Below are 26,910 nucleotides of genomic sequence, written 5' to 3' on the forward strand. Positions count from 1 at the left end.
TAGACTTACTGCAAGGATTAAATGAGATAATGCTTTCAATGCCTATGACAGAGTAAATCCTAAGTATTTTGGTAATGGTTATTATAGCAGATGACAGTTTTGGAGTTTCTGAGGGCCCCTATTTGAAGGGACTTGGAAATGGAATCATGCGACATTCTATTTGCCTCAGGAATGCTGGAGGCCAGGGGTCCAATCTTAGGTTTGTGGAGCTGGAAATTCCCTCTGGCTTCTTCACATAGTTCACTGGCAGCCACGTCCATGGATCTCTTTCCTGGCTGTAGACTTTGCTCTTCTTTACTAACACATCTCACTCCTGGTTGTCAAGAAGTTATCTTCCAGTGTCATACCACATTCCATCTGCCAGCATTTCTGCTTACTACCTCTTTTTATTCGCTTCAGCAGGGATGGAGGGAAAATAGGTCATCTTTTTCCTTCCAAAAAAAATGTTGCGAAGTCCCTCTGACATTTCTGTTATCCAGCGTTCTCTTTTTCCATCCCTTTATTAAGAACCCTACTGTCTTCCCTTTATATTCCAGTAAACCTTTTTTTATTCCTAAAATATGTTATTAGAGCTGAATAATTATGTTAATCTTAAGGACCTGGCCTATTCTGATTTTCAGGAAGGATATTATGTGAATTTAACCTAGAGTATTGCTGTGTGGAAAACCTACACAGCTTCCCCAATGACTCAGCTATAAAGAATCCACCCATAATGCAGGAGATGCAGGTTTGATCCCTGGGTGGGGACAATCCCCTGGAGGAGAGCATGACAACCTACTCTGGTACTCTTGCTTAGAGAATCCCATGGACTGAGGAGCCTGGAAGGCTATAGTCCATAGGGTCACAAACAGTCGGACATGGCTATAGTGACTGAGAGAGCATGAATTGCTGTGTAGAAAAACCACGTCTTTTTCTGCCCAAGTTGCCCCCATAGTTAGTGTATCAGTGTCATCTTGCCAGGAGCAAGGCAGCTTCCCAGGAAGGGTAACAATGTAATTACAAGGCCAAGTCCACCCCCTCACCCCAGAAAGTTATTTCTGACTCAAAACCAATATGTTGAGCCCACAGCCAAGCCTTCTGAAAGCTAACAATCAAACCTCAGCAATAAGCACTTACCTGTTTACCATTCATGGGACATGCATCCTAGAATCATGCTAAACTTTTGCTGATTCACATTCAGCTCCTGTTCCTTTGAGACACTAAATTATTTTTAGTTCCCCACTTTCTGAAAACTACTATATAAAAGCATGAAATATTTATGTTAAGTAGTAATGTCAAAATTAGCTAATAACTTATTTTCGGATAAACAAATATGTATGCAAAGTGCCTTCTGTTTGCTCAGTGCTGTGTGAGGCACAGGGGGTGAAAGATGCAGTACCTCCTTCCAAGGTCAACTTGTTGTTGTATTTATTAGTCACTCAGTTGTGTCTGACTCTTTGCGACACCATGGACTGTAGCCCGCCAGGCTCCTCTGTCCATGGGATTCTCCAGGCAAGGATACTGGAGTGGGTTGCCATTTCCTTCTCCAGGGGATCTTCCCAGCCCAGTGATCAAACCCAGATCTCTCCCGAATTGTAGGCAGACTCTTTATCATTTGAGCCACCAGGGAAGCCCAAGGTCAACTTTCTAGAGTCTAAATCCAGTGTGTCTAAATGCAGTCTTTACCACTATCCATGACCTGTAGAATATAACTCCAAGGCCAAAATAGCTGGCTTACCTGATCAGTTTATTTCTGTAAGTCAATGTTTGGGCAGCATTTTTATGATTCTGCATTGAATGTTTTGTCATCCATGGAGCACCAATAGAGTTCCAAGTGATTGTCCAATTTAGATTTAATAACGTGGCTGAAGCAATTCCCATTTTCTCTTCTGTGGGAGGCGTTGCAGAAGTCTGCAGAGAGGATGGAAGATTGATGGGTGCAGTGAGCAGCAACTTTGCTTAATAATGAGAATGCACTTGAAGCAGCACCATTTAGCATTTCCAGAGAAGTGACTGCTTTGCTCCCCATTTATATAACTTGTCACATCCAAGAAATTGACAGAGAAGTAGTTTGAAATGGACAGTTGGAACACACATTAAAAAAAAAAAAATCTTCCACTGTGATCACCTGGAGAATGACCAATCTCAGTTTAAGGAATAGCATCCTAAACCTCTTGTGGCTAAACAGAAAACAGACTTAAGAAACACCAGGAAGTATGGGACAAGCTGCTTCCCATTTGTTTCTGGTGGAGGAAGAATGTTTTCATTGATTGCATGCTTTGCAAGTAACTTCTCATAGAGCTTTCAAGGGGCTACATTGTCTAGTGGTTAAGAGTCCAACTTCTTATCTCATGTGAGCTACATGAACTTACAAGCTGTGTAACAGAGCGTGAGTTACTCACCTTTTTGTGTCATCATCCTTGTCTATTGCATGGGAGAAAAAATAGTATCTACCTCATAGTGTTGTTCAGTCAGTCAGTTTAGTCGCTCAGTTGTATCCGACTCTTTGTGACCCCATGGACTGCAGCATGCCAGGCTTCCCTGTCCTTCACCAACTCCCAGAGCTTACTCAAACTCATGTCCATTGCGTCGGTGATGCCATCCAACCATCTCATCCTCTGTCGTCCCCTTCTCCTCCCACCTGCAATCTTTCCCAGCATCAGAGTCTTTTCAAATGAGTCAGCTCTTCGCATGAGGTGGCCAAAGTACTGGAGTTTCAGCTTCAGCATCAGTCCTTCCAATGAATATTCAGAACTGATTTCCTTTAGGATGGACTCCTTGCAGTCCAAGGGACTCTCAAGAGTCTTCTCCAACACCACAGTTCACAAGCATCAATTCTTCGGCACTCAGCCTTCTTATAGTCCAACTCGCACATCCATACATGACTACTGGAAAAATCATAGCTTTGACTAGATAGATGGACCTTTGTTGGCAAAGTAATGTCTCTGCCTTTTAATATGCTGTCTAGGTTGGTCATAACTTTTCTTCCAAGGAGCAAGCATCATTTAATTTCATGGCTACAGTCACCATCTGCAGTGATTTTGGAGCCCCCCAAAATAAAGTCTGCCACTGTTTCCACTGGTTCCCCATCTATTTGCCATGAAGTGATGGGGACAAGATGCCATAATCTTACTTTTCTGAATGTTGAGTTTTAAGCCAACTTTTTCACTCTCCTCTTTCACTTTCATCAAGAGGCTCTTTGGTTCTTCTTGGGAAGCTTTAAATGGTTAATATCCCTTCATGTTCAATATAGAAGGTGCCAGAACACAGTGTAGACAGATGAGGTGTATATATATATATTTTTAATTCATTTTTATTGGAGTATAGTTGATTACAATGTTGTGTTAGTTTCTACTGTACAGCAAAATGAATCAGCCGTACATGTACGAATATCATCTCCCTTTTGGACTTCCTTCCCATTCAGGTCACCACAGTACACTGAGTAGAGTTCCCTACACTATCCAGTACATTCTCATTCGTTATCTATATTGTACATAGTGTCAATAGTATATATGTGTCAATCCCAAACTCCCAATTCTTCCCACCCCTCCCTTTTTTTGAGATAAGATATATTTTTGAAGAAGCCACTAATAGACCTGAGACGATTCTTTTAACTTACTTTTGGTTCTCATGGTAAGAATCTATTCATGCCATGGACGAAGTAGCTGAGTTGGAGAAACGATAAGAAAACACCTACACAAGTGACTTCTCTGGGGTCAGGAAGACCCGCAGTTATTCTCAGGAATTCTCGTCCTCTCTCCAGTGTCCTCTCTGAAAGCACACGGACAGTGTTGCCATCTCCCGCAGGCTTTGCTTCAGTGATTTTCTCATCTGTAGGAGCACGCAGCTCTCTGATAGGAAGCTATTTGCAAAGGGACAGAATGTTTTTCTGTGGCTGTGATGTCAGTGGTATCAAAGTTATTGACTCAGTTGAAAAACAGCTTAATGTTATCTTCAGGGCTTCTGCTTTCCTGTCAGCTCAAGCCTTGGAGATGTGTATAATTGGGACTCGCTAAGACAACCTTGACACCCCTCTGCAGAGAGATGTGCCTGTTTGATACAGGCTCAAAGCTCGTTTGACAGAGAGCAGCTTTTCCCTTGGGGCAGGGTGACCACGGAGAATCTGCTAATGAAGAGTCAGTGGTCCAGGAACCCAGCCTCACTTCCCAGATGGGAAGACTTTAATCATTCTTATCTTTCCTGTCACCACCGGGACAGACCAAGAGCCTAGCCATCCAATCGATAATCAAAAAGAAGGTATTTCTTATAATTATTCCTCTCCTGAGCTGGCTTGCATATCATTAAGTTGAAAAAATGTTTGATGATGAATTTCACAGCTCTTTGGTTTGACTTACGAATGGAATCAGAGCACCACCCCACATTCACATCTATTCTGTGGACAGATGTGGTGGAAAGTAGCTTCTGATTTCTTTTTGAGTAATAGACCTTTTGAACTGTTCCTCAGACATCTTGGGCTTTTCATTACAGGAATTACTCTCCAAAGGCCAAAGTCTTTATCAGTCAGGGTCTTTGGCTGCAAACCAGAGCAAGTAACTTACACTCAGGTGAGTAAAAATGGTCTATGAGAAGGTCATGGGGAGCTCATAAATCAAAGGAATAGTCTATGGGCCAGGCTTTGAAAGAGCAGAGCCCAGAACAACCATGGACAGAAGAAGTTGATCTGTGTTCAGTGATGTACCCTCCAATCACTTTTATTTATTGGTTTATTTTGTCATCCTGCCAAAGATTCAAAGTCTTGGGAAACATTGAGTTTTCCCGTCTCTTAGCCAGGGAAGAACAGGGCACCATGTGTAGCCATCTTGCCAGATTAACTCCAGTGGGAGAGAGACATTTCTTTTTTTCTTTTTTCTTTGGCCACAGCATGCAGAATCTTAGTTCTCTGACCAGGGATTGAACCCACCACCCCTGCAGTGGACACACTCGGATTCCTAACCACTGAACCACCAGGGAATTCCTGAGAGGGTTTTCTTAAAGAAAAATCGGGGGTGGCTGAAACCACCGGAAGGGAGAGTGAATGTCAAGGGTTGAGACTACAGTGCTTGCTACACTGCATCTCTCGGAATAGGACCACGTGTGGCTGAAATACGCTGCAAAGCTCCCATTTGTCACCTGCTCCAGTTGGTCTCCCAGTGTTGCTGAACCTTAGGATGATGACATGTTCGTCCAATGACTGAATCCCTTTTAGTCAGAGCCCGGGCATGTTGTCCTTGCTTTCTTCTAAGATGGCTAAAAGAAAAAAGTGTATCAGGCAGGGTTCTTCAGCTGCAAGCAAAAGAACTCTAAGCTAGGTGGTTAAACAAAAGAGGAACGTGTTAAAAAAACTGGTGGCTCAGAGAATCTCCACGAGGGCCAGAAGACCAGGCTGAGAGGATGCGTAACTGGGACCCATGCCCCAGGTCTCCCACAGGATAGTGGAGAGCCCCAGGGCTGTCCCTGGGCTCAGTTACCATGGATGGTTTGACTGAAGCAGGGCTTGAACCCTAGTGCTAAACCTCTGTTACAGCTGGCCTGAAAAACAGGATTGATCCATCTCTACCTTCACCAACATGGATTCTGTGGCACCTGCTTCCTGAGCCAACAGCTTGCCATGCAAAGACTGGTGTGGGGGCACCATTTTGGAGGAGGCCAGGTCACGTGACGGGGTCAGCTGCAAAGGCGTCTGAGAAGTGTGTTGTGGCTTCTGCCTTAGAGCAGAAGGCCTCTGCCTTGGAGGAAGCATGTTCAAAGGGACAAGCGTCCTTACAAAAGCAATTGTGTGACTTTGAACTTATGCTTATTTCATCAGTGGACCACATCTTTCACGGTGGTAGTTTAGTTGCTAAGTTGTGTCCGACTCTTGTGACCCCATAAACTGTAGCCCGCCAGGCTCCTCTGTCCTTGGAATTCTCCAGTCAAGAATACTGGAGTGGGTTGTCAAGAATACTGGAGTGGGTTGCCATTTCCTTCTCCAAGGGATCTTTCCAACTCAGGAATTGAACCTGGATCTCCTGCACTGCAGGCAGATTCTTTACCAACTGAGCTATGAGGGAAGCATCTCCCATACTACACTGGTAATAAGTAGATTTTAAATACATTTTGTAATAATTTTATAAACCTTGTGATGATACTGTGTTGTATTTTTTTGTTTAAAACAAATATTGAAAATGTACCACAAGTTTTAAAATCTTCTTAAAATGGGGTTACAGATATACCAGTTTACTCAAAAAGAGGCAGTGATTACAACCTCTCAGAGGTTGCTTCAGTATCAAACTGGGCAAGCTCTTGCTGCTGCTGCTGCTAAGTTGCTTCAGTCGTGTCTGACTCTGTGTGACCCCATAGACGGCAGCCCACCAGGCTCCCCCTTCCCTGGGATTCTCAAGGCAAGAACACTGGAGTGGGTTGGGCAAGCTCTTACACAGCTGTATTTCAGTCTTGTTATCCAGGACATGAGGTGATAATACTTATCTATGGACTTGATCATGTTGACAATGTTGGTATTGCTAAGTATTGTTAGGTATTGATACACAAATGTTTCGCATAACTGGATACAATACAACTAAGAATGATAATTGTAACAATGTTTATTTATTTATTACTAATGAGCTAGTACAGTTCAGAAATGTTAAGTACACAACAGAACTGTAGGACTGGATGTTTACATTCCATTTAAGTCAGCATTCTATTTCCAAAACATACAAAACATAGTAACTGATTTAGATAATGCTAAACCACAGAGGAAAATGCCAAGTTTCACCCTGGGTTATCAGGGTTAGCTTCTAGAGGGACCAGTATTCTTTTTTCTTTCCTTTCCTTTCCTTTTCTTTCCTTTCCTTTTGTTTCTTTTCATTTCATTTCGCTTCTTTTCTTTTTCAGCTTTATTGAGATATAACTGACATGGAACCAGGATTTTTGAGCAGAATCTAGTTAGTGGAAGGTAAAAGAAGTTGGCATGGCAGGGGCAGGGAGAGGGCAGATGTGAGCAGTGAGAAGAGCACCCAGGGAAAGAGAAGATTCAGAAGTGTGAAAGCACAGAAGGAACTGGAGACTCTCAGCTCAGCGGGAAGGAAAAGCTGGGTGAGGAATGACACCCTGTCAGACACCTTCCAATGTGAGAGTGGAAGCACAGAGTTTTGCTGCTGGTGATAATGCCAAGAATTTACATTTTGTGTTAATTGGACCTCATTTACATAATGCCTTATAGCGCATCACTTAGATGTTGCCTAATTGCCCTCTTTCTCTTGCTAACCCCAACACTGAGAAAGTCAAAACCATGATCTTTATTTTGGCTGAGGCAGAGAAATCTGATTTGGTATTTTGCTGCCACAGATCTTTTGCTCTCATATTTACTTGTTTTTTGTGTGTTTGTTTTTCCTAGGCACACAAGCACTTTGTCTTGTATATTTCCTTGGCATTTGTCCACATGATATGTGTTCACCCATGCTTTCTGGGAAGTTAGGAAAACCCAACTTTTTTCCATTTAAATCTTTCCCAGTGTATTCTTAATTCTAGTCTTTCATAGATATGCCATATTCCATTGAGTAATCATTGGAAAATTGTTATGCTTCAGTTTTTCAATAGTTTAGATATTGTAATGGCAATTTTTGTGTATAGAACTTATTTCTTCTGTTAGATTATTTTCCTAACAGCATCTGTAACTCTTAACTTTCTGCTTAGAGAAATAAAGTTTTATAACTTATGGTTTTCTCTTTCTTGCCTCCCAATCTTGTATGTAAACAACCATTTCAGCATGAATTACTATGCATTTTATTTTCTCTCTACAGCAGCCTTACTAATGCATCAGTCTAGACATGCTTATGTAACATACAACAATATAAGCCCCAGAGCTTCTGCCATCAGTGTAACTGTGAAAAGCAGGAACCCAGTACCAGACTATGGCACTATCAGAGAGACTGTGTTGGTCATAAAAAAGTCACTGTAGCCTGAACGTCTAAATCTCCTTTATATTGTTTCCTAGATTTATTTTCTTTAAGTCTGCATCTTTTATCACCAACTCATAACTTATTCATAACTCATTCTATATCTACTAACCCTTTGACTGTTTTATTCATTTCCTTACGTTAATGACATCACTTGCTATTTGATCAGTACTCTTCCCGCCTCCTTAGTGTTTGAAATTATTGTTGTTGTATTTGTACCCACCTGCCAATCATTAGTGATCTTTTAATGTTTCTCTATATGAGGAAGTTGATTGCTAAGGATACTGAAAGCCGTTTTTTGGCAGTATACACTGGCCATATGACCCAGCAACGCCACTCATGGGAATATATAGTAGAGAAGAGCTCACAACAAATATGTACGTGAATCTTTATGACATCTGTATTCATAATCATCAAAAGTTGGAAACAACCAAAATGACCTTCAGAAGGTGAATGGAAAAGCACTCGGTAGTGCATCTGTACAATGGAATGCGTGCATGCTTGTGTGCATGCTAAGTTGCTTCAGTCGTGTCTGACTCTTTGCTACCCTATGGACCATAGTCTGCCAGGCTCCTCTGTCCATGGGATTCTCCAGGCAAGAATACTGGAGTGGGTTGCCATGCTCTCTTCCAGGGAATCTTCCTGACCCAGGGATCAAGCCCACATTTCTTCAGTCTCCTGCATTGGGAGGGGTTTCTTTACCACTAGTGCCACCTGGGAAGCCCATGCAAAGGAATACTACATGGCAATTAAAAAGAAATGAACTCCTGATACACACAACAACTTGGGTGAATCTCAAAACAGTTATGCCAAATGAAAGAAGTCAGATTCAAAAGGTTACCTACTCATTGATTCCATTTATATGACATTCTTGAAAAGAGACAGCTACAGTAACAGGGAATAGATCAGGGTTTTCCAAGAGTTATGGGGGAGGGGAAGTTGTGACTACACAGGAATGGTGTGAGTTATGGGAGGTGATGGGACTGTTTTGTGTCCAAAGTGTTGGGAGGATAAAGCTTCTATCCAGGTGTCAAAATTCACAGAACTACCACTAAAAAAGTAAATTTATTGTAGTTAATTTTAAAAATATAAAAAGGTTGCAGTTTCATCAAAGTAGTCATAGGTATTTTGACAAGTTATATAATCTCTCGAAGTCGCAATTTATTTACTTGTCAAGTGTAGAAAATACTCTCTATCTTGAAGCAGTGCTATAAAGATGAAATAGGATGTCATAAAGTATCCACCTGGCATAAGGAAGCTCCTCTCTTTTCCATGCTGATATTTCTCATTGGGAGCAGATTCTTTTTTGTGGTTATCATCATCTGGGCTTTTTAAACAGTTATTTGGCTTTTGGGGAACAGACTGGAGCTAGTGAGGGTTTCAAGCAGAAATGTGACCTGATGTGATACTCATTAAAAAAAAAAAAAATCATTTGAGCAGCTTTGTGGGGAGGGGTGAGGAGTGCAGAAAGGTAGGAGTTGAAACACGGAGGGAGCTCTCTGGTGGCCTAGTGGTTAGGATTTGGTGGTTTCATTGCAGATGCCCTGGATTCTATCCCTGGTCAGGGAACCATCCCACATGCAGCACAGTACAGACAAAATGCTAAAAAAAAAAAAAAAAATAGAGTGGAAACATGAAGAGGTGTTGAGGTTGTCCAGATGAGAGATGGTTGTGGTGTCACCGAGATGACTCAGTGGGACAACAGAGTGGGAGAAAAGTGGGCAGGTTTGAGATCTTTGGGGGAAGAGGTGGAATCAATAGGCTTGATGATGGTTAAGGATTGAGGAAACATAGTTGGAGGTAGCGTTTATTGAGATGAGAAATTCAAGAGAGGAGCAAATTCAAGTGTGTGGACTGTAGTCATCATAGAAAATCAAGAATTTGTTTGGACGTGTTAAGGAGTGGAAACCCAACAGGTAGTTGGGTACGGGGTTCTGGAACCCAAGACCAGGCCAGTGTGATCCCATTCATTTCCACTGGAAGTGGCTCTGTGAAGTTTCCCAGCTCTGACCCTCCAGATTAGGACTGCAGGGGAGCTGTTAGCTGCTATTCCTTCGACCTAACCTTGGGATTTTTTTTTACAAATCACTTTTGTTTAATCCATTCCTGAGAGCAAGCACTTGTAGAAACTTCAGGTTATGCTTGTATGGTCCAAATCCACTGCTGCCAGATTTTCTTTTTCATTTTCCATTTAATGTGATTTAGGGAAAGGAGACACCCAGCATTTCCAAATATCCAGCCTGGAAGTCATATTGTACATGATTGAGAAGTATTAATAAACTGCTGAGACAGCTGATGAATATGCAAACATGTGACAAAATATGCTAAGGGATTATATGCTAACATATTTTGTTATTTATATTGTGCTCAAATTTCCAGTTTTGCCACAGACAAGGGAAAGAAATTCAAGATATGATTTTCCTTGAAAGCTACCCTTTAACTATTACCTCTGGGAATGGAATGGAATTTGGGGAGAAGTATTGAGGAAGCCTCAACTGTGTCTGCAAAAAGTTAAAATTCTGTAGAGTTGGGTATTGGGTCAGTGTGTTCATCAGACTCATCTATTTGAAATATTTTATAATTAGTATTTTGTTCTTTAAACATATACATAAAAATAACTTAAAATCATAAACATGAGAGACAATGCCCTTCTTCCACCCACTCCACCTCTTTAATCACCATAAAGAGTGATCTACTGGGTTTTTCTCTCAGAAAATGTAATTACTTTGTAATGAAATGTTAATGCTATGTTCTATTCTTAAAGTCACTTGTTCCAGTAATAAAGCTATGGCTTAATAGAGTTGCTAAATTTTCTTCTAAGCCATTCTTTTAATATTTCATACTTGTCAAGTGAGCCAGGCATGATCAGGAGAATCTTTGTTTTTACATCAGGACCATTTCGGCAAAAACTCATCATCAGGCTGTCAACTTCAACATCTTCGAGGGCATGGTTTGCCATGGGGTGCCCGTGGTGACTATTTCAAGAGGCAAAGTGGTATACGAAGCTGGAGTTTTCAGTGTCTCTGCAGGAGATGGGAAGTTTATTCCTCGTAAACCGTTTGCTGAATATATTTACAAACGGATCAAGCAACAGGACCAGGTGAGTTTGGGCCTGCAGGGGCTGGACTGTCACGTGCTCCTGGATGTTGGTGCTGGTATTATCACATACAGTGGGGTAACATATTCCTGGGATGTCAGAAAAAGTTAGGGATACATAGAGCTTTCAAAGAAAAAATCATTACTGGATGGATGCATTTTCCTTTGCAGATTACTGCCTATTCAGGGTTTCCTAATGGACCAAGTCGTGTTTTCCTAGACAAGTTCAGGGCCGCTATGGACCTTTTGGCAATTGCTGTTAGTCAGGCTCGTCTCACAAGTAGCCATCCAGAAAGATAAAAGTGCCACCGTTTTACACCTGAGAGAAAAATGGGAGGGAAAGTGGGAAAGACTGTGGAGAGCCATCAGACTGCAACTCAAGCCCAACCCCAAGGAATGAGAGAGGGAGAAAAAACAGCGTGAGGAGCATCCTAGAATACCATCTCATACAAACTAACAAAGGTTGAGCAACCTACAGACAGCCCATGAGCCCGTTCCTGCGTCCAGCTACGTGGCGTGCTGTCATTGGCTGGGAGCAGCAGTGGGAGGCATGGCCTCCCCTACGAACAAAAACATGACATTCAAGCTCAACAACTGCCCCTTGAGAAACTACGCTCCCTGTAGTTGAAGGTCTGCAAGGTGCATCCTGGCTTCCCCGATAGCTCAGTTGGTAAAGAATCAGGCTGTGATGCAGGAGACCCCGGTTCGATTTCTGGGTCAGGAAGATCTGCTGGAGAGGGGATAGGCTACCCACTCCAGTATTCTTGGGCTTCCACGGTGGCTAAGCTGGTAAAGAATCCGCCTGCAATGCGGGAGACCTGGGTTTGATCCCTGGGTTGGGAAGATCCCCTGGAGAAGGGAAAGGCTACCCACCCCAGTATTCTGGCCTGGAGAATTCCATGGACTGTATAGTCCATGGGGTCACAAAGAGTCGCACACGACTGAGCGACTTTCACTTTCACGTTCAAGGTGCATTCACGGCAGGGTTTGGGGTCAAGTAAATATGAATTCTACCTTGACTTCACATTTCCTCGCTGTGTGGCCAAGCTTCTCTGTCGTCCCCGGGCTGCTTCCTCATCTCGAAATCGAGGATAGTGTTTTCTCCCCAGGAGATTGTAAGAGTCAAGTGAGATTGTAAAATATAAGGCACTAGTGGGAGGTCTATAAATATCAGTTCTGTCTCTTTGTTTTCCCCCTTTGATGACTGAATTTATAATAAAGTCTTTGTAATAATCCTGTTGTTACAAGAGAGGTATTAAAAGGTATGTTCTTTTACTATGTCTTGCATTTCCACGTTTGTTTATTTAGGTCATGCAGTGTTTTCAACAATTTTAAAAAGTCATTTCACTAAATACACTAACATATCAAAAATTTCAGATTAAAATCATCTAAACGGCTGGTTTGGAAGTGATGGAAGGCAACCAGTGCCTTCAATCTCACAGGGTAAGACTAGGCTAGAGCTGGGTGACAGAGCCCTGCAGAGGCAGCCTTTATGACTTTCATCTGCAGGCTTCACTCATTAATGTTCCCAACCTGACTACATAACCATTACAGTTTATAACCCTTGGATTAGTTCTAAGGCTTCCTTGTCTTTTTACATTTTAAAATACATTTCTCTTTTTCCAAAGTTCTCTAGCTGTTTTCTGATTCATTTCATTTGGATCTTGTAGTCTCTTTGATTTCTTCCCTAATGTCTTGTGAAATGTTTTTGCTTGTGGATTCTCAGACTTTGTTATAAATAAGATTCATCCTTTCTTCTTCTTCTTTAAAAATCACTTCCTAAAGCTTTGATTTAGTAAACAAGTACTCTGGAATGCTGTAAATTCTCAGAATGTTACAATTCGTCATCTACTGTATTCCAGTCAAAATATTTAAGGTTGCCATTTATTTTGTTAATTTGTAAATGTTGACACTGACAGGTGACAGGTAGGTAGAAACTATAAGGTTTCCATGTATTTCTAAATATCATATGGTAAATTACAGCAATACTAACATTTACTGAGCTCTTACTGAGGCAAAGCACAGTGCTAGGGGGTCTTGTCACTGTAACAACCCTGTGAGTGAGGGAGTATTTATTATTTTCCCCACTTTAAATATTAGGAAACTGAAGCTTCAGGAAATAAAGTTCGTAATGTCATACAGGTCATATGTGGCAGGACCAAAACATAAACTCTAGTTGTCTGACTCCAAAAGCTATATGCTTAAGCAATAAACCACATACTGTAAAACATAAAGGTTGACTTAAGTGAGTTAAGTAAGTAAGTGTTAGTCGCTCAGTCATGCCCGACTCTTTGCCACCCCATGGACTGTAGCCCATCAGGCTCCTCTGTCCCTGAGATTTTCCAGGCAAGGATACTAGAGTGGGTTGCCATTTCCTTCTCCAGGGGATCTTCCCAACCCAGGGATCAAACCTGGGTCTCCTGCACTGCAGGCAGATTCTTTACCTACTGAGCTACAAGGGAAGCCCTTAAAGTGAGTTCAGTTCAGTTCAGTTCAGTCGCTCAGTCGTGTCTGACTCTTTTCGACCCCATGAATGGCAGCACGCCAGGCCTCCCTGTCCATCACCAACTCCCGGAGTTCACTCAGACTCACGTCCATCGAGTTGGTGATGCCATCCAGCCATCTCATCCTCTGTCATCCCCTTCTCCTCCTGCCCCCAATCCCTCCCAGCATCAGAGTCTTTTCCAATGAGTCAACTCTTCACATCAGGTGGCCAAAGTTAATGGGAGGTAAATTATTCTGTACTAGGTTTGGGAAAAAATAATTAGAGACATTGATGGAAGCTAGTTCATTCATGACACTCGTAGTAGTAATACAAGGAATAAACAGAAACGTAGACTTAGAAGTGGTAGATCCAACAGAAAAAGTGAAAGGGTTAGTCTCTCAGTCATGTTGGACTCTTTGCGACCCCATGGACTGTAGCTCACCAGGCTCCTCTGTCTGTGGAATGTTCCAGGCAAGAATATTGGAGTGGGTTGCCATTTCCTTCTCCAGGGAATCTTCCTGACCCAGAGATTGAACCCAGGTTTCCTGATAGACTGTATTTAAAAGACTGACTTTGCCTAAGTCTTCCTCCTGTTGGGAAAATGTTTGAGGCAGCCAAGATCACCACATGATTGGCTTTATCAGTTCTCTATTTCAATTGTTGGGTGTTTTGTTGGCAAAATTAATGTCAGCGTCATTTTTTTCAGAGTTCACCATCAGTTTTGTGAGTTAGTTTCTTAATATTTTCTTCTGATCTCAATTTTGAAGGTATTTTAGTCCATGATTGCTTTTACAATAAGTAATAGTTGTCATTATAATATGTTGTTCTGAGTACTTATGATCTGTCAGGCACTGTACTTGGTATAATTAATAGTTTTTATTTTACTTAATCTGAACAGCAAGCCATGTGAGAGATAGCATCATCCCTGTTTTACAGAGTGGAAAATGACTCTCAGCAAAATTAGGTAAAATTTCCCTGGGCTAAGCAGTGAGGAATCATAAGAGCCAGGGTTTGTGATAATGCCTTCCAGATTCTCACTATACCATGGGATTTCAATAGAACAAGAAAAAAGAACATAATTGTGAAACCCAAATCATGGGGAATCCATTATTTTTAAAAGTGTTAATGTGGAGAAAGTATCAAATAAAGTGGATAAAAAGAGGTTTGAAGATTGTGTGGAGATGTTTCAGATCTTTTTTTTAAATCTCCATTAGGCAAAGATAATTTTATAGAAGAAACATATCACACTGAAGGTAAGAAAAAGAGCTGTTAAGAATCCTAGATTTTATGTTCACATGAAGTAATGAGAGCTTTTCCCTTGGTTTTCATTTAAAATGTTCAGACTTCTCCGTGAGTGAGGATAAGAGTTTGAAGGCAAGCAGGAACTGCGCACACCACTTCTCCTGCTCACCTGTTATCCTTCCCAAGAACATTAATCACTCGCCACTCTGGACTCCAAAGCACAGATTGTAGAGAAATGCCAGGGTTTCTCAGTCCCGGAACTCAGCTGGTCTCCTGGCTAGAATGTTAGTTCTTTGAAGAACTTACTTTGTTTATGCCCAATACTTGCTATCTAGTAGGTGTTTGATAAATAGACAAATTGCAAATGGAAGGAACAAAGACTATAGTTTCAGAGGCCATGGACAGGAATTTAGATTAATTTGCACAGAAGATTGTCCAGTGCCTTGTCCCAAACAGTGGGGTTATCTGTAAACTTGATTTCTATCGATGATTTTATGACTTAATAAAAAACTTAGTATCATGCTGTGCAGCTGTCACTGTTAACAGATATTAAAAGGAAGTCCAAAGGAGAGAAATGACATTTTAATGTAGTTTGACAGCTTCAGGAAATTGTTACTTTAACATTTAAACAGCGGATCCTTAAGGGAAAAAAATTAGATCAGGAGATGAAATATCAAACTTTATTTGATAAACATAATAATAAAATATATATTTCAATTCAATATAAAAAGTCACGTATGGAAGAGTACTGGGGGATTCAGGGAAATAAAAATAAAAGAGGAAGAAAAAAAGTACATTGTCCCTGGTATCTGTAGGGGTTTTGTTCTCAGAATCGGCAGGTACCAAAATCCACAGATGTTCTAGTCCCTTAGACTGTTGTCCCTTTCTATCTGTGCATTCAACCAATGATGCATATGGGGGCCACTGTAACAGCAACTGAGATGTTCGAGAACATTTTGAAAGAACAAAATCAATTCACATGTGATTCATTCTTTACCCCCCTCCAAAAGCTAGCTCTTTAGACTCAAATGGTTTATTATTTCTAGACTTTTTGTGTGTTTAGAGTGTTACATTTTTTTACCAAAGCTTGGAAGTATAGACATTTTTCCGATCATCCCCTCTTTTCTCAGTAGTAAGCAACCCAATCTCTTTTGTAAAATAAGAGTCATGTGGCATTTTCTGAAGAAGCAGGAATAGCTGCATGGAGTCATGCATGGTTTCAGAATACTGCTGCCCAAGCTTTTAAACTGGCTGTACCTTTGCATCTATACACATAATTTGCCATTTAGATACGATAAAATTGAGTGAATGGCTGATCTAATCTTTGAAATGGGTGTCCTCCATTTCTTAAATGACAGTTTTTCAATGTCTTTCTCAATGTGGTAGCTCAAGGAAAATATTAATAATTGAAGTCATCATCAACTGCCATATAATTCTAATTTTCCCAGATGGATGGCTAGTAATGAATAAAGTAAGTAGATCTCTTCTTACTTACACTTACAAAAGGTGAGCTGTATATTGGAGCCACATGTATGTATCCCACCCCAGCTCCTTATTCAGTGATGTTAGTTTGGTAGCTTGAAATCAGCCATGGTGGGAGCATTTACAGGACAGAAAGAGGCACGTGCATTAAGTCAGGGCTTTAGGAGTGACGAGAGAAAGGGAAGGTGGGTTGTCAACATTTACCAGCACATCACTGTGTACAGAGACTTTCTAAATGCTTTCTTTTCATATTTCATCTAACCATTTAACACTCAGTAAATATTTGCTGAAAACCAATTAGGTGTTCACGTTGTTCTGGAGAAATAGCTCACAGAGTATTTTGAACATTAAATAGAAACATTTGGTGGATTATAAAACATTATCAAAATGCGAATTTTCATTGTTATAGATCACCTCTGTTGAGTCTAGTGATTCACCATCCCTTGGCAAGCTCAGTTCCATAAGGACCTCTGAGAGCCTCGGCGTTCATGAGGTACTGAGTACCTGTCTAAATTCACCAGCCAGGTGTGGATTTTATTCTCAGACAGTCGCTGTTCCAAAGGAACAAAGGAGCTGCTTGGTGTTAGGTCAGCGTCTGCTTTTGGTATTTGGAAGTTCTGTTGTCTTTATTACTATTTTAATATCTTAGCCTCCATGGTCAGCATTGTATTAGGAACTCCATGGAATTCAAGATTCTTTTCTATGGTCTTGCTCATCAGAAAATCTAGCATCTTGGCATTCCACTCTCTGCAGACAATACAGTTAAATTTTCTATCAACTTTAAGTTTCCTCTTTCCCCTGATCAGCTAACTAAAATGCAGTTATGCAGGTATAATGATTACAATTAATATTTATTCTAGCACTGCATATTGTGATATAATTCTTTTTTGTCTTTCTATTAACTCATCATAGTAACAATCATCATTAAATACTGTGAACTCAAACTGAACTCTCATCTATGTGAGTAAACCACCAGCACCCTGCTGGGTGAGGTGCCATCCGTGTTTCCTGTATTACTTAGGATAGCCTTTCAAACTGTTTTACTCTCAAGCCCTTCTATTTGGTTGTGAATACATCAAGACAGGAAGAACTGCTGGCCTGGGCTGATCATCTAATTTTGACCAGCCTGTAACAGGGCGGAAAGATGCCACCACCCAGGTCAGTCTCCCAAAGCTGTACATTCAGAACCCTAGTCTCTTGAGGTGCTCCTTGAGAAAGGTGTCAAGTGATCATAGATAATGCTACCCTCAGGTGATTCTATCGCCCGATATCATCTACAAAGTTTGAGAAAAAAAAAAGTCCCGCAGTCAAGAAATCTTTCACTTAACAAATGTTTATTAAGCCCCAGATGCTATTTCATCTTCCATGTGTTGGGTATGATACAGGTACAACTAAGACAGCAGTTCCTAGGCTCAAAGAACTGTAATCAGCTATAGTTTGTTGCTGCTTAAGTTCTCATTCTGTTTGAGATGCTAGTTACGCCTCCCTGTGAGGAGGTCATTAGCCATTTGGATAAAGGAGTCTGGGATTTGGGAGAGATTGGGGCTGGACACAAGATTCAGAAATCCTGGCATATATAAGATTTAAAACCACAAGTCTGAGGCCACCAGAGAAGAAAGCAACCTTGAGAAAGAGCTCTGGGGCTGTCAACCTTCAGAGGTTGAGGAGGGTAAGAGCCAGCAAGAGAGCTGAAGAAAGCTGACGGGTGAGGCTGGAAGAAAGTCAAGAGAACACAAGAAGAGAAGAGACCTACTTCCTTTATTCAACCCAGAACCCTCTGATGCTTCATCCTGGCCTTTCTGTGAGCTTTATGCTGCATTAACATCCTCTAAGTAATAGGTGTGCCCTTAGTTGGGAGACTTGGGATGGAGTCCTGTCATTACTGTACTCCTCCTGGATACCCGGGAAAGAAACCCGCTTGATTTGGATTCCCACTCCTAGGACAGCCTCTGAAATTATGCCAGATGCTGGTGCCCCTTGGACAGTCTCCAGGACACCCCTAGGGCATGCCCTCTGAGGGCATGCCAGATGCCAGTGCCCATGTCCAGGCTGAGATGGAGACTTGCCGTTTGTCACCAGAGAGAAGCCACATGACTGCTTTTCCTGAGAGCTGCAGTGTCAGTCTACTTGGAAAACAAATGGGCAACTGAGCTCTGGAATAACGCAGGGACAGCTTCACATTCCGCAGCACCGGCACCGTCACCTTTCCATTTCATCAGAGTGAACATCACTGAGGTTCTAAAATGTACACAGAGTACAGTGCCCCGGGCGATAAACAGTACAAAGATGAACGAGACCTGGGTCTAGCATTAAAAGAGATTATGTAACCATGTCCGAGGATAAGAAAAGATGAAAAGGTTGAAAGGACTACAAGGCTTGAGATCAGAACTTTTCTTTGATCCCTGTCCGCTTGTCTATACAGGGGAAGGCTGTGACCTGTGGGGTGGCAGAAAACTCCCCAAAGAAGGTCAGTCTGTGCCGAAGTGGCCGTTGGCCATGGCCATTCTGGTGGGAAACCGGTCCCTGCCCATCCAGAGCCTCAGCGGCAGATGCAGAGGGAAGCTATGTGCAAGTGACACCTGGCCAGTCGGGTCAGAGCTGTTGGATGGGCAGTGTGACCACAGTGACCAGCCAGGCTGAGAGGGGCCTTGTGGCCTTGCTAGTACAGTGACTGAGCAGCTGGAAAGCAGTCTTAAGACAAGTGCAAAGGGCAAGTGCAACCTGGGGAGCAGCTCAGTGGTGAAGCAGAACAAAAGAAGATGAGGGAAACTGAGTCAGCTCTGGCCAGGACAACAGACGCAAAGAAGAGAGAAGCTCAGATGAGGGATCTTTTCCCACCAACACCCTCCACCCTCAGTAGGGACTTGTCAACTATTTACTGAATACTCGTTATGGAGAAACAGAGCAATACACTGTCCCTGAGTCTGCTGGAGGAGGCAGACTATTACACAAAACCAGAAAGTGGTAAGCAAGATACTCTGATGTGGCAGGCAGAGTTAAAGCTTCCTGGGCTGACGATTGTCTGGGCTGAGTTACTGAAGGTCCATTGCAGATATTTAGGTAAAAAAGAGGGTGGGCATGCCACAGTGGGAGAAGACATGTTCCTGGCAGAAAGATGTTAGGAAGGACCCTGATTCACCTGGTTTGAGTCATCCCTGAGCCTGCAGTTGGGTCCAGGGAAAGGATCCTTCAAGGGACCAGCAGCCAGCTTGTGGAACAAGCCCTCTCCTGAATGAGGATGGTAGGGCCCAGACTTGACAGCCCCATTTAAATCACCAGTGTTGTCCCTAAGGAGTCCAGGAGAGACCAAAAAGTACAGATGAAAACCACAGACAGAAAGGTTTCAAAGGAACTGTTGTGGGAACCGGGAGGTGGGAAGGGGAGCTGATGAGGAATACACAGCACAAAGGCAGGTGACACGGATTATCTGCCCACCGATGTCATTTTCTCCAAGGGCTGTGAAAAAGCTGATGATTGAACTGAAATATGCCACGGGTTTTGCCAAGTGCAAATAACCACTAGAAAAGAGAAAGACGTGAGACTTTAGATTGTCGGTAAGAGAAAGGTTGAAGGAAGGTGGAAACAAATCCTGGTTTGCTTGGACGGTCCTGGATTATGCCTGTTCATTATGTTTAGTACCCTTTACGCACTCAGAATGTCCCAGTTTAGATGGTAAATTTATGATCACTTTAGTTTCAAGTGTGCTTCCCCAGTGACTCAGGGGTAAAGGACCTGCCTGCAATGTAGGAGACACGGGACACTCGAGTTCAATCCCTGGGTCGGGAAGATCCCCTGGCGAAGGAAATGGCAGCCCACTCCAGTACTCTTGCCTGGAAAATGCCATGCAGAGAGGAGCCAAGAATTGGACAGAACTGAGCACACTCATGTTGCAGGTTGTGCTGCATGTCTTAGGTTTTTATACATACCGCTGGGCTTGGAAAGTGAACCAGGAGAAGGAAAAGCCTGGAGACTTAAGACCTGAAAGGGAGATTGTGATCAGAGAGTGGGGAATTACGTGAGTGTAAAGTTTCAGGTGTTGATGGGCTCCAAGTAACCATGATGTCCAGGGGCTGGGTGGCAGCCATGAGAGGTTGGTGTTTCATTTCTCTGTGTCGATGTTCAAGGTGATGACAGGATCCAGGGTGAAGGAAGGGACTTAGCTGACAGTGAGCCGAAGTGGAGGTTCAGCAAAGCATTCCATTGGACACAGGAAATGGACAGAGGCATGGACTTGTGTGCAGAGGTCAGGGGTCTTCCTATTCACTGAGTGATCAGCTTGCTTCAAATTCTGCAGCTGTAGGGATGGTCTCCATCTTGTTCTCTGCTTTATCCTCTGTGCCTGGGGCTCGTGTGTACTCAATAAATATCTATTGAATGAATGAAGAAAATGCTTTGTATCTGGGAAATCTCATGTGCCTGGGATGTGGGTTTTATTCCCTCCATTTCATAGGTGAGTAAGTAGGCTCAGAGGGGCTTATTAACTTGCTAGTTTCCTGTAGCCAGTAAATGGCAAAGCTATTATTCAGACTTAGACCTGCCTTTCTCTAAAGCCCACACTGTTGATCACTATCAGATATTAGTTTTGATGGTAAAAATAAGACAAACATACACACATACATACACACATACATATTTATTTGTTAAGAGCTTATTATACACTCGGCATTATTCTAAATGCTTTATTTACATATATTTAATCCTCTCAACATGTAATTCTCATAACCAACTTATAAATTAAGTGCTGTTACCATCCTCAGTTTACAGCTGAAGCACAGTAACGTGCCCAGGCAAGCTGGCTCCAGAGCCCATGCCCTTAATGATGGTGGTTTACAATTCACCTGACCTGTCAGGGAATTTGTTTCCACACTGATGAAGAATATAATTTACTTCTTATGAATCCCTTTGTTTAGATAGTCCTGATTTCAAAACTCTGGTCAAACACTGAATTAACTCTGGCTGAATCCAGGGTCCCGCTACCCAGTTGGCCAGCAGAGAGGTGTAGATCCAGATGGGAAATTCTGTGGAAGGCCCGTTACAAGCAGAGACGATCAGGAAAATGAGGAGACGTACACACAGATTGCTAGAATCTGCTAGAATCTGCCGCAAAATGCTGGAAGTCTTAAGACATGTACAACAAAGAACCCTGGGGACACAGACACCTGGGATTGAAGCCACGAGAAAAGATAAAACATTTGATAAGCCTGTACGGTGGTTATAGAACCCAGTGTGGGAGGGTATGGTAGAGGTCCCAGAGAAAGTTGCGGTGGAAAGAATGGTGTTAGCATGTGTTCCCTGGGCCTTTGTCTGATGCAGTTTAATCCCAGCCAGAGAAAGTGGGCTGACACAGGTACCTGCAGTCGCTGGGAATTTCTGTGAAAGGGTAAAGAGTACGAGGCACATGATAAATTCACTGCCTCGTTTTTGATCTCACAGTTCATTTAGATAGCAGAACTTAGCTTTGAATTCAAAAAGTCAATAAACCACAAGAGAAAAATGAAATGCTCTCTTTCAGACTTGCATACCTACCCCCGTGAAGCGCGAACCCTATAAAGGAGAAGTCATCACATTGACATCCAAAGAAGACTCCACACACGGGACCAGGAAGCAGGCCCAGCCCTGAGCCACGTGCTGTGGGTAAGGGACGGTGGGCACAGCAAGGTTTCCTGCAGCACAACATATGACATTGCTGCTGCTAAGTCACTTCAGTTGTGTCCGACTCTGTGCAACCCCATAGACGGCAGCCCAACAGGCTCCCCTGTCCCTGGGATTCTCCAGGCAAGAACACTGGAGTGGGTTGCCATTTCCTTCTCCAATGCATGAAAGTGAAAAGTGAAAGTGAAGTCGCTCAGTCGTGTCCGACTCTTAGCGACCCCATGGACTGCCTTCTCCAATGCATGAAAGTGAAAAGTGAAAGTGAAGTCGCTCAGTCGTGTCCGACTCTTAGCGACCCCATGGACTGCAGCCTACCAGGCTCCTCCGTCCATGGGATTTTCCAGGCAAGAGTACTGGAGTGGGATGCCATTGCCTTCTCCAACATATGGCCTTAGCCTATCTCTTTTTTCCTGAACGGTTGAAGAGTCCAAGATCAAGGTCAAAGACTTCCAAGTGACTTAAGATTCAAGGATAGTTTGGCCAAAGGGCAGACTGATAAAAGACCTCTTGACGCAGAACACTTGGGTGAGCCTCCCAAGTTGAAGAAGGCCTTGAGCTAGCTGGAGATTTATTCTCTGAGATGTTAGGGAACATTGCACAGAGGCTTGCAAAACCAGATATAAGCAAGAGGCTGGTAACACAGAGGGCCCTGCTGTTGAGGAAGGTTGCTACTACTTAATACCAAGAGTGCAAGTTTATAGTCAAAATGTATAAACTGATTAGGACTTTATCTGGAAGTAATGAATCTTCCTATTGTAAAGGCAACCATTTCTAGAAGCTAGAATGAGTGAAAAATGAATCGAATGTTGCTTTAGGTGTAATTTTTCAGGAAAATTATTTGATAGTATATGATAAGCTTTATTTCACACTTAGTTTTAGAATAATATTACAGATATGGTCATTAAAAAAAAAATTTGAGTGCTTCATCAGTTTTCTCTTTTTGCATTCAAATCTGTCCTCTTCAAGCACCTATGATCATCATCTTTGTCAATTTTCTTTTTCTTGTTTTTTTTTTTTAATTATTATTATTTTTTCAGTTGTTTTCTGGTCCCGCTCTGCCAGGTACCTATTTGGTTGGGCTTTGCTGTGATTTAAACATTTCTCTAACATCATTTCTATTGACTTCATGAAATCTACATGTTTTGTTTTGCAACTTCACTAGCCTCCATGTTTTTTTTTCTTTTTATTGTGTAATATAGATTCAGATTTGCAACATGTCACATCAGCAAAAGATTACAGAAGAGGTTGACATGACGGACAGGGAGAGGTGTTTGTGTTAATTAGGGACACTGTCTGTCAAAGGATTCATTTTACATACAAATCCAGTTAGGCATTGCTGGTTTGCACATTATGCTAACCTGTGCTTCCTGACATAAACCCTGAGACTGTGATGGGGTGCTGTGTACTCCCAGCCGTGTTCTCTTTCATTTGAATGTTGTTAAGTCTTTAATAATGCTGTGAAGCCAACAGTTCCAGCTTTGTTGTCATTTCCTGATGATTGGAATTATTCTTCCAATCCAAGAAAATTGTGTTAAAGGTTCAGAGGAAGATTAGCAAGAGGAAGACATTCTGTTGAATGGTGTAACATGCTATTACCAGCATTTGTAGGAGCAAGATTGGTGTTTACTTTGATTATAACATTTCTTGGGGGTTAGGCTTCGGTTCTGCATCTCTTTGTGAGGGAGAATGTTACACTCATTTCCTTTTATTCTGTTCAAAGGTAAAATCAGAGAAAAGGATGCTGCTGTTCCCATCCCAGTTAAATGCTGTCAACCCGTGGAGAAGCAAGCCTTATTTCAACTCCCTAAGATCCTTTTGAAAAAATAATCTCTCTAGGCTTCTTTGATTTCCTTTCAGAAGCAATTGCTGTCTTTCTTACTGTGACTTTGTTGCTGTGTAAGATTGAAGATATAAATGAATATTATTGTGAGATAAAAAGTCAGTGTGAAAATTCATTGACGATACTTTAAAATGTCATCTTTGCTTGTACCAGATTTCTTACTTTGAATTTTTAAAAATCACTTTCCCATTTAAAGTTTTATAATGACTACATTTATTTTAAAATAGCTAACTCTGTGATTTTACATTCTATTGTAATTCACAAGCATTTAGATCTTTAGTATAATTAATAAACATTTAGATCTTCATTTTATATCCTGTTATCCAGTCATGTGTATCTTCTCCTAACTAATGGGATTGGGAGTCTGGGAGGTTGGTTTTGATTCAAAAGCATAATTTCTTGAGAGACATCTGCTTCCAAACTCTTGGAAATCAGATTTCTCAGCAAACCCCATGTAATCAAATAGAATACTCAACCTTAGAATACCTCCAACGCAAATTATCCAATCACACCAATGAACACAGGATTTGAGGGCATTAAATGGAATCGGTGTGGCTGAAAGATGCTACAATGAAAACTTCCCTCCCCATGCTTCCTGGCCTATGCTGTGATCCTTCATGTATGCAGAGAAGCTGAGCTTATATTTCTTCCCCTGGGTAAATAGGCCAAGAGGGATTTTAAAAACATGTCGTAAAATCCAGGCACTTATGTTCTCAAGGCAGGCAAATCTGCCCCAACTTACTCACTTAGATGTGGGATGTATTCACACTTTTGAGAAAGGGTGGTAGAAATCCAGTTTTGTGCTGTTGTTCAGTTGCTAAGTCATGTGCAATTCTTTGCAACCCCATGGACTGCAGCATACCAGGCTCCTCTGTCCTTCTCTATCTCCCAGAGTTTGCTCAAATTCGTGTCCATTGAGTCGGTGATGCTATCTAACCCAGAGAACCATCTCAACCTCTGCCGCCCCTTGTCCTTTTGCCTTCAATCTTCCCCAGCATCAGTTCAGTTCAGTCGCTCAGTCGTGTCCGACTCTTTGCGACCCCATGAATCGCAGCACGCCAGGCCTCCCTGTCCATCACCAACTCCTGGAGCTCACTCAGACTCACGTCCATTGAGTCAGTGATGCCATCCAGCCAACTCATCCTCTGTCATCCCCTTCTCCTCCTGCCCCCAATCCCTCCCAGCATCAGAGTCTTTTCCAATGAGTCAACTCTTCACATCAGGTGGCCAAAGTACTGGAGTTTCAGCTTTAGCATCATTCCCTCCAAAGAAATCCCAGGGCTGATCTCCTTCAGAATGGACTGGTTGGATCTCCTTGCAGTCCAAGGGACTCTCAAGAGTCTTCTCCAACACCACAGTTCAAAAGCATCAATTCTTCGGTGCTCAGCCTTCTTCACAGTCCAACTCTCACATCCATACATGACCACTGGAAAAACCATAGCCTTGACTAGACGGACCTTTGTTAGCAAAGTAATGTCTCTGCTTTTGAATATGCTATCTAGGTTGGTCATAACTTTCCTTCCAAGGAGTAAGTGTCATTTAATTTCATGGCTGCAGTCACCATCTGCAGTGATTTTGGAGCCCCAAAATATAAAGTCTGGCACTGTTTCCACTGTTTCCCCATCTATTTCCCGTGAAGTGATGGGACCAGATGCCATGATCTTCGTTTTCTGAATGTTGAGTTTTAAGCCAACTTTTTCACTCTCCTCTTTCACCTTCATCAAGAGGCTTTTGAGTTCCTCTTCACTTTCTGCCATAAGGGTGGTATCATCTGCATATCTGAGGTTATTGATATTTCTCCCGGCAATCTTGATTCCAGCTTGTGCTTCTTCCAGCCCAGCATTTCTCATGATGTACTCTGCATATAAGTTAAATAAGCTGGGTGACAATATACAGCCTTCTTTTCAAATGAGTCAGCTCTTTGCATCAGGTGGCCAAAGTGCTGGAGCTTCAGCTTCAGCATTAGTCCTTCCAATGAATATTCAGGATTGATTTCCTTTAAGATTGACTGGTTTGATCTTGCAGTCCAAGAGACTCTCAAGAGTCTTCTCCGGCACCACAATCCGAAAGCATCAATTCTTCACCGCTCAGCCTTCTTTATGGTCCAACTATCACATCTGTACATGACTACTGGAAAAACACAGTAGTGTTTTTGATAATATGGATCTTTGTCGGCAAAGTAGTGCTTCTGCTTTTTAATATGTTGTCTAGGTTTGTCATAGCTTTTCTTCCAAGGAGCAAGAATCTTTTAATTTCATGGCTGCAGTCACCATCCACCAAAGAGATTTTGGAGTGCAAGTAAATAAAATCTGTGGCTGCTTCTACTTTTCCCCCTTCTATTTGCCATAGAGCGATGGGACTTCATGCCATGATCTTAGTGTTTTGAATGTTGGGTTTTAAGCCAGCTTTTTCACTCTTCTCTTTCACCCTCAAGAGGCTCTTTAGTTTCTCTTCACTTTCTGTCATTAAAGTGGTATCATCTGCATATCTGAGGTTTCTTGAGGTATCTTGATTTCACCTTGGGATTCATCCAGGCTCACATTTTGTATGATGTACTCTGCATGTAAATTAAATGTACAGCCTTGATGGACTCCTTTCCCAATTTTGAACCAAGCAGTTATTCCATGTAAGGTTCTGCTTGTTTTTGATCTGAGTACAGGTTTCTCAGGAGACAAGTAAGGTGGTCTGGTACTCCCAGCTCTTGAAGAGTTTTCCACAGTTTTTTGTGATCCATAGAGTCAAAGGCTTTAGCATAATCAGTGAAGCAGAAGTAGATGTTTTTCTGAAATTCCCTTTCTTTCTCCATGATCCAACAAACATTAGCAATTGATCTCTGGTTCCTTTGCCTTTTCAAAACCTAGCTCAGACATTTGCAAATTCTTGGCTCACTTACTGCTGAAGCCTGTCTTGAAATTAGTAATCATTCTCTGCTCTCCCACAGTAGCATATTGGACACCTTCCAATCCGGGGGCTCATCTTCCAGCATCGTATCTTTTTGCCTTTCATACTGTCCATGGGGTTCTCCAGGCAAGAATACTAGAGTGTGTTGCTGTTTCCTTCTCCAGTGGCCCACGTTTTATCAGAACTCTTCCCTATGACCTGTTCAGTCTTGGGTGGCCCTGCTTGGCATGGCTCATAGCCTCATTGAGTTATACAAGCCCCTTCACCACAGCAGGCTGTGATCCAGTTTACTCAAA

General features: G+C 42.2%; 1 protein-coding gene across 1 annotated transcript in view; it reads left to right on the plus strand.

Moving 5' to 3' along the window:
• The window catches only part of DPYS (dihydropyrimidinase), a 90,535-nt gene extending 65,856 nt beyond the window's left edge, over positions 1–24,679 (plus strand). The window contains exons 8-10 of the mRNA NM_001192214.3: positions 10,809–11,016; positions 21,734–21,855; positions 23,594–24,679. Coding sequence (NP_001179143.3) covers positions 10,809–11,016; positions 21,734–21,841 — 316 coding nt within the window. The 3' untranslated portion in view covers positions 21,842–21,855; positions 23,594–24,679. The remainder of the gene's footprint in view (positions 1–10,808; positions 11,017–21,733; positions 21,856–23,593) is intronic.
• Positions 24,680–26,910: the final 2,231 nt, after the last annotated feature.

Source organism: Bos taurus, chromosome 14, assembly GCF_002263795.3.
Source record: "Bos taurus isolate L1 Dominette 01449 registration number 42190680 breed Hereford chromosome 14, ARS-UCD2.0, whole genome shotgun sequence".
Lineage (NCBI taxonomy): Eukaryota > Metazoa > Chordata > Mammalia > Artiodactyla > Bovidae > Bos > Bos taurus.